We start from the raw sequence: 16,199 nt of genomic DNA on the forward strand, positions 1-16,199 counted from the left end.
GGTAATATGTAAGGTTTTGTACAGATTTAGTAGTATGGCGTAAACTATCGTACGTAACTCGTCCAAAATGTGTTAACCGGACTCGTATGGCAATCCCGTACTCGACTTAGTCTCGCACGGGAACGACCACACTCGTCCGGTAAACACTTATTTTCAGGACTAGTAACGTAATATACTATTCCTTTCACAGAGAATTATGCCTAAGGAACAGAGAATTCATTCAATGGTACACTTAAGTGTCTAGCACCATTGCTGGTGTTTAGGAAAAAATCTCGCACTGCCCCCTCACACTCAACAAACAAGAATCAAGATGTACTTGGTGAAGGTAGTCCCTGAGCCCTGTGCAATAGGAATTTCCGCACAGTGCTCGCCATTCGGGTTCTTCCTTGATCGTCACAAGTACATTTCCGCCCCAACATAGCTGATCTGAAAGCTCAGGGTTGTCTCATAAACGTGTTTCCTCTGTAATTTACTTCTCTGTTTTCCTTGGAAATCATTTGCCTTCTCTCCTGCTTTTGCAACCTGATTCTACTCCTAAACCCCTAAAAGCGGTATTTTTGATTTAGTACATTTACTTCCATTGAAATCAAGTGGATGTAATAGTAGATTTGGTTATGGCTATTGATTCATTAAGAAAAATGGGTTCAGATATGAGAGAATACCTCACATTGTTTGTTGGTTGTGCTTTCCAGCAAAGCGCTAGACCTGCATCTGTCAGTGAGCATCTTGCGGCTCAAAGAGGGCTTGGACTACTCCAAGATAATCACAGACGAGGTAGCCATCGTGACAACGGAGGCGGAGACTACTGCAGCCACCAGCTTCCTACAGCAACTCAGCTCTCAAGACACCCTGCCTAGAAACGAGAGCTTCATTTCCACCATGTCACAAGGTCAGTACAAGTACAACATGAGATTATTATATTGTAATAAAAAGGTCAGTACAAGTACAACATAAGATAAATATATTGTAATAAAAAGCAAATAGTCATAAATAATTATATTGTTGGCAGTGCAAACCCTTCAGTTAGCTTTATTTCAGTTCTTTGTCTTGAAAAATGCCCAATTTACAATATTCAAGCTATTATTATATAAGCTAATATATATTGATAATATAAATGTACAAATACAAAAATATTGTGGTGTGGTATCAGATCAATATAAATGGTAGATTGGACTATGTCTATGCAATTAGTGTTGTTTGAATCTGGCTGTAAAATATAATTCATGGTGGATTCTTGTATGCGGATATAGTTAAACAAATAATTTGCAATTATAAACTACTAAAACTTATCAGGACAGTTGAATATTTTTATCTCTTCCAAACTAAACTTGAGCAATTTGATTATCTTAATCTAGTTTTAAAATTAGGTTCAGTATAGCCAATTAATAAATGTATTTACACTTAGTATAAGTGTTTAAAACAAAAGATAAAACTTGTATTTGCTTACAGTTAGAATTGGTTACAGGTTACAACTGTCTAAGGAAAACGTATTAAGTTATTTTGCACTATTTATTTTATACCAGCCATTCAAATGCTATACATTTGTTTTATATTTTGTAGCATGATACATTAATAGTGTACTTGACTAAGATATCCTACATCTTTAAGTTTCACTTAATCACCAAATTAACATTCACATTCAATTTTTCTATGGCACATAACATAATTTTTCGATGTGTTGCACATATAATATTATAATTTGTTATTCTTTCTAAAACCGTAATAACTAAACCAAATAACTTGAGAGTTGCCATTTTCAGTTTCTGTATCTTTCAGTCCCTAGAAATACGCTTGGTGATTCAAGCTCTGACTTGGTTTCAGCCTTGCTTGGCAGGAACTATGCTGGTAACGTAACTTATGAGCCGCACATAGGTCTAGTCTAGCCTTCACTAACTTATACTTACTGTCCATCTATTTGTGTTTTTGACTGGTTTCTTTCATGCTTGTATTTCTACTGTTTTGTTGGCAATTTCTTCTACTATACTAACCTGTTTACAGTTTTTTGTTGCAAATCTTTTATAGTTTTTAGCCTGATTCATTCTAAAATGTTTGTTCATCTGTCCTAAAATACTCATGGAGAGCATAGGTTGTTTTCAAAATATTAAAATCTGTAGTTTTAATTTTTAATACCTAGGTAGCATTAGGCTCAACATATAATGCAAGTGTTACATTTAGAGGAATATTGGATTTTTACCTCTTTGGATTTGGAGAGATCTTGGAGGAGAACAGAGAGGGGAAAGGAAGCAGAACAAAGAAAGTAGGTAAAGATGCAGAAAAAAATTGTGGGTAAAGGCTGCAGAAAAGAGATAGTAGGGGAAGGATGCAGAATGAAAGTAATGGGAGAATGATACCGAACAAAGATTGGGGGAAGGATTCAAAACAAATATAATTAGAGAAGGGCCTGAAATTCTTTCCATTGATGCAACAAATTATGTTTCATTACCAAGACCAAAAGTGGCATTTTCCGCTGCACGCTCAAGTTTCACGTGCAAGGCGGAGCCGAGCTTATAAGATTTATTATTACAAAAGACGCTAGAACGGGAATAATTGGAAAAATTGCCGAAAAATCACAAAAAAATCATTGCCAAGAAAGCAAACCTCCGTAACAACTATTAGTTATAAGTTGAAGGTCAAGGTTATGTTGATTGTGCGGTAAACACATACTACAAGCTAAACTAGCTTATGCATATTTCTGTTCACATTTGCATTGTCGAATGGTAAAAACAGGTAATATCAAGAATAGGAATAGTTTAATTTGTAAACAAACAATAGCGCTGGCGTTTGGGAAAATCAAGAACTGATTTGAGAGTAAGGGAAAGTAAATTTAGAGTAGGGATGGACGGGTCCCGAAATTTCGGGAATTTTCCGGGAAAAAAATATTCCCGATTATCGGGACGGGATTACATTTGATTCGGGAATTTTTCGGGACGGGATTTGGTCCGATCGCCGGCGATTTTGCCGCTTCGCGAGTGCCGATGATGTCGCTATTGCGAGCGATAGGTCCGCGAACGCAGGAGACGAAGTCGTTTCGACGGTTGCGCCGTGACCGCGGAGTCATAACAACGATCGTGCCGTGACCGCGGAGTCATACCGACGATCACGCCGTGACCGCAGAGTCATACCGACGATCACGCCGTGACCGCGGAGTCATACCGACGATCGCGCCGTGACCGCGGAGTCATACCGACGATCGCGCCGTGACCGCAGAGTCATACCGACGATCACCCCGTGACCACGGAGTCATACCGACGATCACCCCATGACCGCGGAGTCATACCAACGATCGCGCCGTGGCCGCGAGTCACACCGACGATCACCCCGTGACAGCGGAGTCATACGGTCGATCACGCCGTGACCGCGGAGTCATACCGACGATCGCGCCGTGACCGCGGAGTCACACCGACGATCACGCCGTGACCGCGGAGTCATACCGACGATCACGCCGTGACCGCGGAGTCATACCGACGATCACGCCGTGACCGCGGAGTCATACCGACGATCACGCCGTGACCGCGGAGTCATACCGACGATCGCGCCGTGACCGCGAGTCATACCGACGATCCCCCGTGACCGCGGAGTCATACCGACAATCACGCTGTGACCGCGGAGTCATACCAACGATCGCGCCGTGGCCGCGAGTCATACCGACGATCGCGCCGTGACCGCGGAGTCATAACGACGATCGCGCCGTGACCGCGAGTCATACCGACGATCACCCCGTGACCACGGAGTCATACCGACGATCACCCCGTGACCGCGGAGTCATACCAACGATCGCGCCGTGGCCGCGAGTCACACCGACGATCACCCCGTGACAGCGGAGTCATACGGTCGATCACGCCGTGACCGCGGAGTCATACCGACGATCGCGCCGTGACCGCGGAGTCATACCGACGATCACGCCGTGACCGCGGAGTCATACCGACGATCACGCCGTGACCGCGGAGTCATACCGACGATCGCGCCGTGACCGCGAGTCATACCGACGATCACCCCGTGACCGCGGAGTCATACCGACAATCACGCTGTGACCGCGGAGTCATACCAATTATCGCGACGTGACCGCGGAGTCATACCGACGATCGCGCCGTGACCGTGAGTCATACCGACGATCGCGCCGTGACCGTGAGTCATACCGACGATCATGCCGTGACCGTGAGTCATACGGCGAGTCACAAGTTTCTATGGGTACCTGAAAAATTGTTACCCATTTTTTGGTTTTATAGATCAGTGCCACAAACGGTAAAGATTGATTTCGTATGCCTTTTTTGGTAACTGCAATACTCAAGACTTTCTTTTTATGCACAGAATAAAATCCCGTCCCGTCCCGTCCCGAAAATCGGGAAGGAAATAAAAATCCCGTCCCGTCCCGTCCCGAACTAAAAATTCAATCCCGTCCATCCCTAATTTAGAGCAAAGGAAAATCAGCTGATTTTCCCCCTTATTCAAAAGTAGACTTTCTAAAACAATTTCTTTTGTTGATATCAGCTGTTATCGAAATTAGCTACTTTCTGTACAGAGTGTTGAATAAATAATATATTCTCAGAGTCCTCATGGATAAAGTATATTCAATAAGTCCTGTTTACTGATTTCCCTGAAGAGTTGATAATCTAGAACACACATTGAAGACAGGACATTAACCTTGAATTTTGCTCCACAATGATTGATTTTTTCAGATACATGTACATTTATTGTTTTAATTTTTAACCATTTGTAATTTTCATCACTTGGACGCTGGTACAGTGTACCATCAGCGCCATGTTTCTTATTTAGGCTACCATGCTGATTGACTATGAAAGCCATACTCTATTGATATTCAATGATTTTGTTATTTTTGAATAAAGCAAAAACAAGGAACTAGTTTTTATAGAGATTTTTAAAATAAGTATTGCTAATTTCTTGTGCAAAATTATAAATGAAAGATATTTTTATCTCATTTTGAATCTGCTGCATTTTGTTATGATAGAATGCCTGAATTTTTTTATTAGTTATGTTTTTGTTGAGTATTTTTGTTGTCATGGTTTGTGTGGTTTTTGTAAATTCTATAAGTATATGCATCTAAAAAAAGCAATATCTTTCTCTTGGTGTAGATTTAAAATTTATTTGACATAAACTTAGATGTAAAACAAAAAACAAAACCTTTGATCATTCCGTTGTTTTGGTAGGTTTAGGTTATTTGCTCAAAATGCCAATAAATGTAGTTAAATATCTTAAAAACCTTTAATAGTAGATTAATTTGAAAATTTTACCTAGTATATAAACCTAGTATATACCTAGATTTTTTACCTTAGTACATAAACTTTTTGGTAAACTAGGCTTTTCAGCAATTGGTATATTCAGCCCTAATATTTCAAATTGGATTGGTTGCATTCAGCTTTGTTCAACTTAAGTGTTTCTTTAATGTAGGACCTTATGGGACTTGGTAAGAAGTTTTGGTAAATTGACAAATGATTAGGTTTTTGCTTTTACTGTTTTACTGTATTGATTGAAGGACCCTTGAACTAATTTTCTTAGTGTTTTAATAACCTTCCTGTTTTTGTCTCCTCGACTTCACTATCTAAATAAACATACAGTAGAAGGTAGAACCCAACTAATATTTCCTCGGTATATTGACTGGAACCAGTTTAGTTTGTAGGTGTTAAGGACTGTTTTGAGTTCAAAGCTGTCTGCACATATCGGGTTCTATTAACAAAATCTTTGACATATAAATCATTACTCTGCTTTAAAACTTGTCACCATGATGTTTTCAATTGGTTAATCTATTTAAACTTTTAAACTGAATGTACATTACTGAAATTATGTATACAAGTTCTTCTACTGTATATATTTTCCTTATGTATGTATGTGTTTATGCTATTCCAATACAGACAGTACTATAAAGATAAAGACACTTCATATTGGAAGTGTGTTCAGAGTTAATATAGTTGTGGACAAGTTAACGTGGACCTAGGGGTTGGGCTCATGCCCCTCCCTATAGTTGGGTAGCAAAGCAATAATAAGGAATAAGCCGCAGAATTTGTGAAATATAGCTGGCTCTTGGCTTGGGCACAACCGTTGTATCTTGGCTTGGGCACAACTGTTGTATCTTGGCTTGGGCACAACCGTTGTATCAATAGTCAAAGGTACAACGGTACAACCTCTGGGTTACTTGTTCATGACTGTGAAGCTACTTGAATCAAATATATTGCTCTTTATTTTGTAACTTTGGTATCAATGGTTATTATTTTACACAAAGTTGCAATTTTATTTGTACCAATATTCAAGTTTATTAAATCTATATTGTTAATTGACACAAAGTTAACATTAGTTTCTGTTACTTGAGTTGTGTTGTTACAGTGAGTGAGGCCAGTGATGTGACCCCGCCAGGTACACCTGCAGTGACCCGCAACCCCCTGGGGGCCCTGACTAGCGCGAGGGGGGACACCGACAACAACAAAACTGAGTCTAAGAAGGAGAAGAGGAGGGACTCACGCACACACATGTATCTGTGAGTCCCATGTTCCCTGATTTGATCATTTCAATGTTGATTTTTTGGAGGTTTATCCACAATATAATATACTGGAATACATACTGTAGTTAATATAATTCAGCAAAACATTTTTCCAACATTATTAACTCATTATTTGTTGGTGCTCCATTTTTTAGCGAATTTCGCTATAGGGAAGTAGCTATTACCGTAGGCGGTTAAGACCTAAGCCTGGGACCGATTTACTTTTACATTTTTCATTTTTGGGTACTAAAACCCCATATATTAAAAGAATTTAGCATTTTTTTATGTACCCCCTCAACAAATAATTGACCCCCTCCCGACAGTTCCTGAACTTTACACTGTCTTTCATCATGGTAAGGCCTTGAAATCTTTCACAGTTACTAGTCTTGGTTTTAAAACCAAGGAATAATTTAGAAAAGTGTATTCAATTTACTCCCCCCTCCCTAATATATCTGTATCAAAAACACTTCAGTTGCATTGGACTACTGTGCTTACTATTGTACTACCTTCTTATTATTGTCTTATTTTATTCAGTTAAATAATTTATCAGTAACATATTTTCCCCGAGGACGTTTCCAACAATCCCCCAACAAAAAAAAAGGGGTCCTGGGGTTGGAGTTCCCAGCAAGCCAAAGGCGAGTCAACTGTATGATGATGAGTAATATTTGTTGACAGAGGCCTGGATGGACAGCCACTGAGCAAGAACATTGTCAACAATCTGTCACAGTTCCAGAAGAACCAGAAGAAGGGAGTGATTGACGTCTGGTGGCTCTATGATGATGGAGGTACCGTCACACATTGCTATGATACTATTTAAAATTTAAAATTTCAAATTATATACACATAAGTAGACATTCTAACCTTTTTTAGTTGGTATCATTTTTGACTTCATTATTAGTGAATAATGTAAAAAGTACTGTCCAGTAAGTTTTTGAAATACCTAGCAAATTAAAGGATGGTTAGAAAAAAGTTTAGGGTAACTCTTTGGAGTTCCATAAAAAATCACTGTTTGACTCAGTGCAACTCAAATAATTGAAGACTTGGTTTTTTTTAACATACATCGATGATGAATCAGCTACCAATGCTATCCTTGTGTTGATAGGACTCACATTACTACTGCCCTACATCATCTCTACCAGGCACAACTGGTCTGACTGTAAACTGAGGGTGTTTACATTAGCCAACAAGAAGGACGAACTGCAGTACGAACAAAGAAAGTGAGTGCTACAACACAACAAATAATACACCACATATAAAGTCATTTTAATTTATTGTTGTCTTTTTACACAGTCCTGATAAAGTTGACTTAACCAACATTTCCTTTGTTGCTTATCTTGACGTTTGACTACAGATATTATGTGTGTCAGTTATTTTTATTTGTTATCACAAGTTATTTGTGCATCGAAGTAGCAAAGCCTTCCATTTCAAATGGTAAAATAATGTTGACGCTCAAGGCTTACTGAGCTGGATCATTTTCACATAGTTCTTAGTTAAAATGCTGTCAGTGACAGTAAAATATTGTTTGTCTTAGGTATAGTGTAACTTTTCTTCTCTTTCTTGTTCCAGTCGTTTTTATCATTCAGGCAAGCCTGTTATCCTCACAAAAAATCTTAAAATTTACTTATTTCTTTATAATTGTTACAGCATGGCCAGCCTGCTAGCCAAGTTCCGGATAGACTATTCCGATCTCAAGGTTATCCCGGATATCACAAAGAAACCCCAGGATGAGACTGTGGCTCAGTTTGAATCTCTCATCAAGGAACTAAAAATCTCTGATGATGATGAAGATGGAGGTAATGACGTTATGATAATTTGGTTAAGCTAAATAATTTACTGGCTTTTATGCCTCCTAGGGGTGTAAGATGAATATGAAATGCAGCACTTTATACTGTCAGAGTTTTTTTTTGTAATATTGACAGAATTTTTGTTAATATTTTGCTTATGGAGGCACTGTTCATAAACAGCTCAACCCATACTATTATTTGTATTCATCCAAACATGTTGCTCAAGCTTGTCAGTAATCTTTTAAGTTTAACCAGACAGGTGTTATATACAGTCATCTTGCGTGTTTCTCTAAAACATTTTTTTTGTAAGCAAAATCATTTGTTTAGTAATGTTTTTAGGTGTAATTTATTCTTTAACCATTGTTTTGATCATGAAGCTTTATGTCGATGTTATACAGTAGACTCTTGGGAAGAAGGAACAGGCATACAAATAGCTAAACTAAGAAAGAATTTTCTGTCAGTTGATGGCACCCAGTCAGGCAAAGAGTTCAACTTGATTTTGCACCAAATAATTCAGAAGAACGTAATAGTGAATAGTGAATATAAGAACATATTTGAAAGTGGCCCTTTGAAGAGTGAATATTTAAGTTTAATGGAACAAGAACTTTTGTGTGTTATTAAAATTGCTAGATGATAAATAATTATGGTACAATACCTTGTCAAGTAATCTAAATTTCTGATGTCAGGTTAACAACCTACATGTTTCGCCATAAATGCAACATCGTCGGGTTTACAAAACATAAGACATCGATGTCACGCGACACGCGCACACAAAAAATACACAAAACGCACATTTAATTGACATTTATCATATGAGGCGGACAGCCCCGGCACAGGTAGTAGGCCCTCGTAGGCAAAAGTCGTTAATTCCTACATAAAAAAGTTGGATCTTATCAACAAACTTAAATTGAGTCACACACAGGCTGATTTTACTCTGCCAGCTACCTGGCTTGCTAATCATTATTACAAGCTTAACAATTATCTAAAATATGCTTGTTAATTTATATCTTGTTTTGGTTGCTTGCTAACTTGGAAAGTAGAATACAGCCACTGTAAGTTTATAAAGAAGTAATATTGTCATGTTTTATTTGTGTGTTTTAAATGTTTGTCTTTGTCCAGCTTTTTACTGTTAGTTTTTACAAATACTTGCCAAAATTCACTAGATTAAGGTATGTAATGATGGGTGTCCATCAATCAACTTAGCCATGAGATTCAACCCCTAATATAAGAAACAAGGCCTCTCGTTTTTCTCTACAGTCATCATTCACTCATATTTGGGTTAAATACATACTGTTGTGTCCCAATCCTAATTATTCATTATCCATGGGCTAGAGTAATAATCCAAAATTTCTTTTTATAAAAGAGGAAAACAAAAGAAAATAAATATCCATCAGATTCTTAGACATCTTAATTACTCTTCAAAAACATTAATATTGATTTATATTCAAACATATACAAACATGTACTTCTAAATTAACACATTATGTAATAAATAATAACAGGAATTGAAATCTCGTTTATACTGAAAATCAATTATGAGCTCAGTATTAAAATGGGCACAAAACATAGAAACTTTGAAGCTCAGTGAGGCAAAAGTGAAGAAAAGAAAAAAAATAGACCCCGACAAATATTTGTCAGTACTAAACAAAATCAATGTATAGCGCCTTTGAATGGATACTTTGATCTTAGCCAACAGGCCGAGAAGCGATTAGCTAACAAAGATTTAGGACGAGTTGTAATCTATAAATATAAATAATAATAATTAGATACATCAAAATATTCAGAAAACATTCTGGTTTGAATAGCATGTTTATTCAAAATAACACTAAGAAAGAAAAAAATCAAAGAAAAATGTTAATTTTGCACAGTTTATTAAAGTTGCGACAATGTGTTTGTAGTGCACATAACAGATGCTGAGCTGCTGGCTATGAGGGACAAGACAAACAGACATCTGCGGCTGAGGGAACTGCTTTTGGAGCATTCTACTGGCTCTAACCTCATTGTCATGTGAGTTTTGAGTATATTTTCATTTTGAATTGAAATTATATACCGTGTTGAAATACTGTACTTTATGCTGTTGTAGATTCAATTGATTTCTTCTTGATTTCTCTTATTGGGAGAGTATTTTTAGTAGGATAAAACAAAATTCACCCAATTCTTCTAACTGCAAAAAATCTATATTGATATAAAATGAGCTGTTTGATTTGAATTCAAGTTGTGTAATTATTTATTTAAATTACGAATTAGTCGGATAGTAGAGCATTAATAAACACTAACACTCTATAGGCTCTTGTTTGACATCAACGCTATACGACTATTACACTTTTTGGTTGATGTTTGCAGGACGTTGCCAATGCCAAGGAAGAACGTGGTGACAGCAATGTTGTACATGTCCTGGCTGGAGGTGATCAGTCGAGACATGCCTCCGTTCCTGTTTGTGAGAGGTAATCAACAGTCAGTGCTGACGTTCTACTCGTAAACATCTCCGAGAGCTCTCTCACGTCACTCACTCAGTCTGCAGCGACTGCATCAGCTCTTCGGGTGTTGTCAGGTCCACGGTAACAATGCTGGCCTGATCAAGTCAGGGTGTTTGAATCATCGGTCTGGGTTGGTACTTGTTGGTTGTATGGAGTATCTTTTTTACAGCAACCTACAACAATTAGGTTAGGTTTGGTTTACCACTGTAATTTTACTTTGACTATTGTGAGAAGTAGACATCTCATTCCCAAGTTAAACTTGTTGTCAATTTTATAATGTGAATCAACGTTGTTGAATTGAGCAACTGACTGAATGTGCTGCTGCAAATTACTGATTTATGTCTCATATTCAGACTTTTTAATGCTATTACTCCTGAAAACATGTTTTTGGTATGTGATAAATTGTTGTAGTTTCTTTTATTTTTGTAAATATGTCTTCTCAGGAGTACTAAGAAACCCTTCAAAACAGTACTTCATACAACCAATAAGTACCTCTGAGTATCTGTTAAATTTTCTTATAACACTTACTGTTTCAAATGTAAATCCCTCTAAGAGAACCTGACTCACCCTAACTAAGCGCCCACCTTTAACTGTAGCACCTAGCTTCCCTCAGTGGTTGTAGTTCTTCTCAATCAAAACCACGTAATGTATGGTATTACGATCCAAACCTTGTAACCTTTTAAAGCTTTCAATTATTTCAGGGTAACGTAACAATTGGTATTTAAAGTACCAACATTGTTTGTGGATAAGCAGAATTTTTGAAATAGGTATTTATTGTGCTCCAAGAGCTACCTTTGTGTTCCTGTTGCTTTCAAAGAAGGATATTTTAATTTATTGTACATTTGTTCATAAACACTTGGTAATTGTACTCAATGGTCGCTATAAAATAATGATTGTTATTAATTGCATGATGAAATCTGTTATCACCTTTGTGAATAAATGTTAACATATTATTAGGTGTCACTTTGAAAAAGAACATTGTTGTTAACATTATTGATGTATGACATGATAATTGTCTGAAAGAAATCGTTTGAGAAAATGAGCATAAAATAACCGTGGAAGATAAATAATATATTTGTAAGAATATAACAATTGCATAAAAAATGTATGAATTTCCGAAATTTAAGGTTAGCTAGCTGGTAAGATATCAGGTGAATCGAGTGTTATAGGAATAGCTGTGCTCTTGTGTAATGTTGTTATTTCTTAGTACAAATTATTTGGTTGAGTTTTGATTCCAGTATTTTTATTGATAGATGTACACAAGATAGTACTACAGATGCCAGTTGACACTCAGGGGAAGGGATTAAGTTTTTTTTCATTAATAAAAAAAAAAAACTAACCTAGACAATAAAACAAACTGCGACAGGTGCCTTCCCTGAATCACAAAGTTTTAATATTATTTATTTTTTATGATTGGAAAAACTATTTGAGATCTAAAACTATTAGTCTCTTTAAATTAATTTAATTTAAAATCCTAATTGTCAATTGGCTTGTATTTCCTTAAGTTTTAGTAACTTTTAATATTATATAGTTACACCATTGTAAATATTGTACTAGCAAACTTGTTATATTCACTTTCACTTTGGATCAATCTGGTTTATGTGAACTGTTGGTGAATATCTTCCTGATTCAGATAACAATTTATTCAGTCACAATTATTTTGAATTGTGAATGATTAGTATTTAATTTATCTATTCTATAATTGATAAGTTTGGTGGTTCTAGAATCATCTCTGAAGTCTAATAATAATCAAAATCAACTTTACAGTTTGTACTTATGCTGTAAAGATCAGCCTTTATTTTTTATACTTGTAAATAACAGTGTTTAAACCCCTCCCCCCCACTGTGGTGTTTTATTCTTTATATCATTGACAGTGAAAATAATTGTATTTGTGTGTAATAAAAAAACTCTTATCAGTGTTGAAAAAATCAAGAATTGCAATAAAATTTATCAATGTTATCTTAATAATGAAAGAAATTATGTTTTATATTTTAATTACCAATGTTAAAGTTTCAAAGCTTATTTCTCGCAGGTTTTTTTTAGATTTAGGATAGTTTAGAATTCTTTATTCACAATATATTTATTTATAAGCCAGTTACTGCCTAAGACACATTGCCTTAGAGCTTTTCTAAATATTTCTAGATTAGAAATCACATTCCATTTTTATATGGAAAATCACGCTCGCCGACAGATTTTGTAAAAACAACTTGAAAACAAGTTAGTTAAACTAGCGAAATCATAGTTTTTATTTTTGTAGTTTTGCCAGATGATGAAATATTTTTCAGTAAATAAATAGACAATAAATGATTGACTACGCTTATAAAATTGTGAACCATTGTCTACGCATGGTCCAATAACAGCCTTATGCCTAAGCCATTTCAAAAATTCAAATCCAATTTGAAAAAATGTTAAACCAATTTGAAAATTTTATTCTTGTATTAGTTAGTGAATAATTAGAATTTAGAACACTTTTTTAATGTATTCCTCGGTTTTAAACTTATCTTTGAAGTCGTTTATTTAAAACACTGGGAAAAGTAGTTAATACTTAAAACTAACTAATACACGCAATATAAAGCAGTTTTACATTAATTAAATATTAAATTATCTAAAAAAAAAACAGCATATTATTATAATAATACTGTTATAATAATAATTGTTGACTACTGAGTGAATTAGTTACTTTCCATAAATATGTACTGTCTTGGGTTTTCCTATTTTTGCTCAGTGGACATTTTCATTAGTAGTTCCTATATGCGCAAATAGTTTTTGTAATTTTATGTCAACTAAAGTTAGACTTGTAAAATTGTTATATCCAGGGTTTTCTTTGTTATACATTTTTTTTATGTACACTTTTAAGTTTTTGGTTTATAAGGTTGCCAATTTAAAGTGTTGGTTAGTTCATTTATTTTTATTTTATTTGTCTGTGTTAACAAAACATTGTATTCTAATAAATCATTTTTAATTCATGATAAATTGTTAAGAGTGTACTTTATCAAACTTCCTTGGGTTTATTAAAGAGCTGGTTTTGCCGGCTCGTCTCGAACTTAAAAGTATCGAGAGCTGCAATACGATTTCGACGAATTTTATTACCAACGCTATTTATTACCACTATTCACCACAATAATATTGCACACTGATAGTCAACACAACTACAACTTAAAGGTTAGGCTATGTGAAGAAATAATTTTAGGAATCAGCAAAAATAATAATAAATAGTTGCTAGGCAGCGGTGACAAAAACAATTCTATTGCGATGGTATGGATACTGATTGTGTATTTAATATGCATTCATATTTATCCAAAAGTTTTTTTTTTAATTAAATACCAAGATGTAGTTAGTTACAGATGTGCATGAAATTGAATCATGGTGTACCACAAGTCAGTGTTCTTGGACCTATTTTGTATATTTTGTTCACTTATGACCTTCCATGTACTCAGGGTATTACAGTCGCAACATTTGCAGACAACACTGCTTTTTTATCATCAAATTAGGATCCTATTCTGGCATCATCAAACCTTCAGGCTGCATTAGACGATTTGTCTCAGTGGCTACAGAATTTGAAAAATTTAAGTAAATGAAACAAAATCGTAAGATTTACTATGTCAACAAGAACTTGCCTCCCGTAAAATTGAACATTGAATAATGACTTGCTTCCACAAATAACAAAGTTAAGTACCTTGGTAAGCATCTCGACAGACGGCTTATATGGCATTCACACATTTGGAACAAACGACTTCATATAAATTTGAAAACAAACAAACTAGATTGGTTTATTGGTCGAAATTCAAAATTATCTGTTGAAAACAAATTACTTTTATACAAAATTATATTGAAACCTATTTGGACCTACGGTATCCAACTGTTACTGTTAATACTGTTTAATGAAATGGCGACAATACAAAGTAGGTATTTTGAGCCAAGTATGAATGGAGATGAGTGTAGGATGAGTGGATCTTGTAGTCTTGTTAGTGACTAAGGCCGACATTCCTTAGACACAGCTGTTAATTAATAGCCCATACAGCTAATGGCAACTAAGGGACCTACAGTTTATAGTGGAATCCGAACCACATTTTTTCCTTGGTATATACGAATTGGTCTAATTATCAGGATAGTACTGCGGATAGTCGTAGTACTCACTCGTACGGACGTTAATCCACACCAGGGAGTATCACATCCACAGTGCAGGCCTATAAATATCCACATTTTGTGACCTTCCTAGTAGCTGGATTACAGGACGACGGCACAGTCCCAGTCTCTGGGGAACCACTTCAAACTCAAACATAGAAATAGTTCAAAGATTTCAATCCAAAACACTAAGAAAAATTTTACAAGCGCATTGGTTTATCACAAATAAAGTTATTCATCAAGATACAAAATTATCCTATATTAGAGAAGGAATTAAAAAACCAAGCGAAAAATATCAAAGAAAGCCATCAAAATTTCCTTGCAGTTAACCTCCTCGATAATAGTGAAGTAGTGATATAGGCTCAAAAGAGTTAATCAAATAGACCTTCCAAATTGTTTCTAGTTAAATTTATAAGTTTTTGTATGTTAGTGCACTTGATGGAGTGTAACTATACAAGTTACCCGTGTTAAATTGTCATTTAATTTACTTATTGTTCTAGTATAGAATAGATTGAAAATAAATACTTGTTTAAAAAAAAATAGAAAAAAGCAGCTGATTTTGCGGCTTTAGGGATGTAAAAACCTGCTCAGTCCCCAAATGACGTTGACAGCTGGCATGGCCAGCAAAAGGTAACTTTCAGCCACCAATTGACATAATTATGTAAAACAGCTAAAAAGATCATAGCGTGCTGAAATAGTATATTACGTCACTAGTCCTGAAAATAAGTGTTTGTTGGACGAGCGTGGTCGGTCCTTTTTTGGGATAATCATACGAGTCCTGTAAACACATTTTGGACGAGTGACGTATGATAGTTTACGCCATACTACTAAATCCGTATAAATCCTTACATGTTACCACCAACTAAAGGACTAAAAATTACTAGTCATAACCCCTAAGAGAGGTTATGTTTTTGTTTATAACCAGTAACCACTCATTCATTGCCACCCAAATACAGTTAATCAGCTGATTGATTTGTGTCCGGTAAAACTCATTACAGTACAGTAGTACTCAATGAAACCCCATTTGAATAAGCTGGCGGCAAACAGCTGTTTTCTGGACTAAATCCTTGCGTGGGAAGTTCGGCAAAATAATGTAGTGTGGCGTAAACATAATTTTAAAATGTACTTTTATAAAATCTCTTAAAACCCACTTTTGATTAACATAAGTAATTACAGAACATTTTTCAGCACTAAATTTATTTCTTATTTTTAGCCAGGGGGGTGCAAGTGTGCACCCCTGAGGGCGCCCATGAAGGATGCCAACTTTGTAGGGTGACTGTAGGAAAGGAAAAGTATATTTTCCAATGTTATTGACTTGACTCT

General features: G+C 35.8%; 1 protein-coding gene across 1 annotated transcript in view; it reads left to right on the forward strand.

The window, feature by feature from the left end:
• The window catches only part of LOC129002230 (solute carrier family 12 member 1-like), a 69,447-nt gene extending 55,756 nt beyond the window's left edge, over nucleotides 1-13,691 (forward strand). The window contains exons 13-20 of the mRNA XM_054429881.1: nucleotides 693-889; nucleotides 1,777-1,845; nucleotides 6,337-6,487; nucleotides 7,166-7,275; nucleotides 7,593-7,707; nucleotides 8,135-8,283; nucleotides 10,173-10,281; nucleotides 10,618-13,691. Of these exons, the coding sequence (XP_054285856.1) occupies nucleotides 693-889; nucleotides 1,777-1,845; nucleotides 6,337-6,487; nucleotides 7,166-7,275; nucleotides 7,593-7,707; nucleotides 8,135-8,283; nucleotides 10,173-10,281; nucleotides 10,618-10,753 (1,036 nt within the window). The 3' untranslated portion in view covers nucleotides 10,754-13,691. The remainder of the gene's footprint in view (nucleotides 1-692; nucleotides 890-1,776; nucleotides 1,846-6,336; nucleotides 6,488-7,165; nucleotides 7,276-7,592; nucleotides 7,708-8,134; nucleotides 8,284-10,172; nucleotides 10,282-10,617) is intronic.
• Nucleotides 13,692-16,199: the final 2,508 nt, after the last annotated feature.

The sequence above is a fragment of the Macrosteles quadrilineatus genome, unplaced genomic scaffold, assembly GCF_028750875.1.
Source record: "Macrosteles quadrilineatus isolate MER2022 unplaced genomic scaffold, UCM_ALF_1.0 Scaffold_9__3_contigs__length_116548681, whole genome shotgun sequence".
Taxonomy (NCBI): domain Eukaryota; kingdom Metazoa; phylum Arthropoda; class Insecta; order Hemiptera; family Cicadellidae; genus Macrosteles; species Macrosteles quadrilineatus.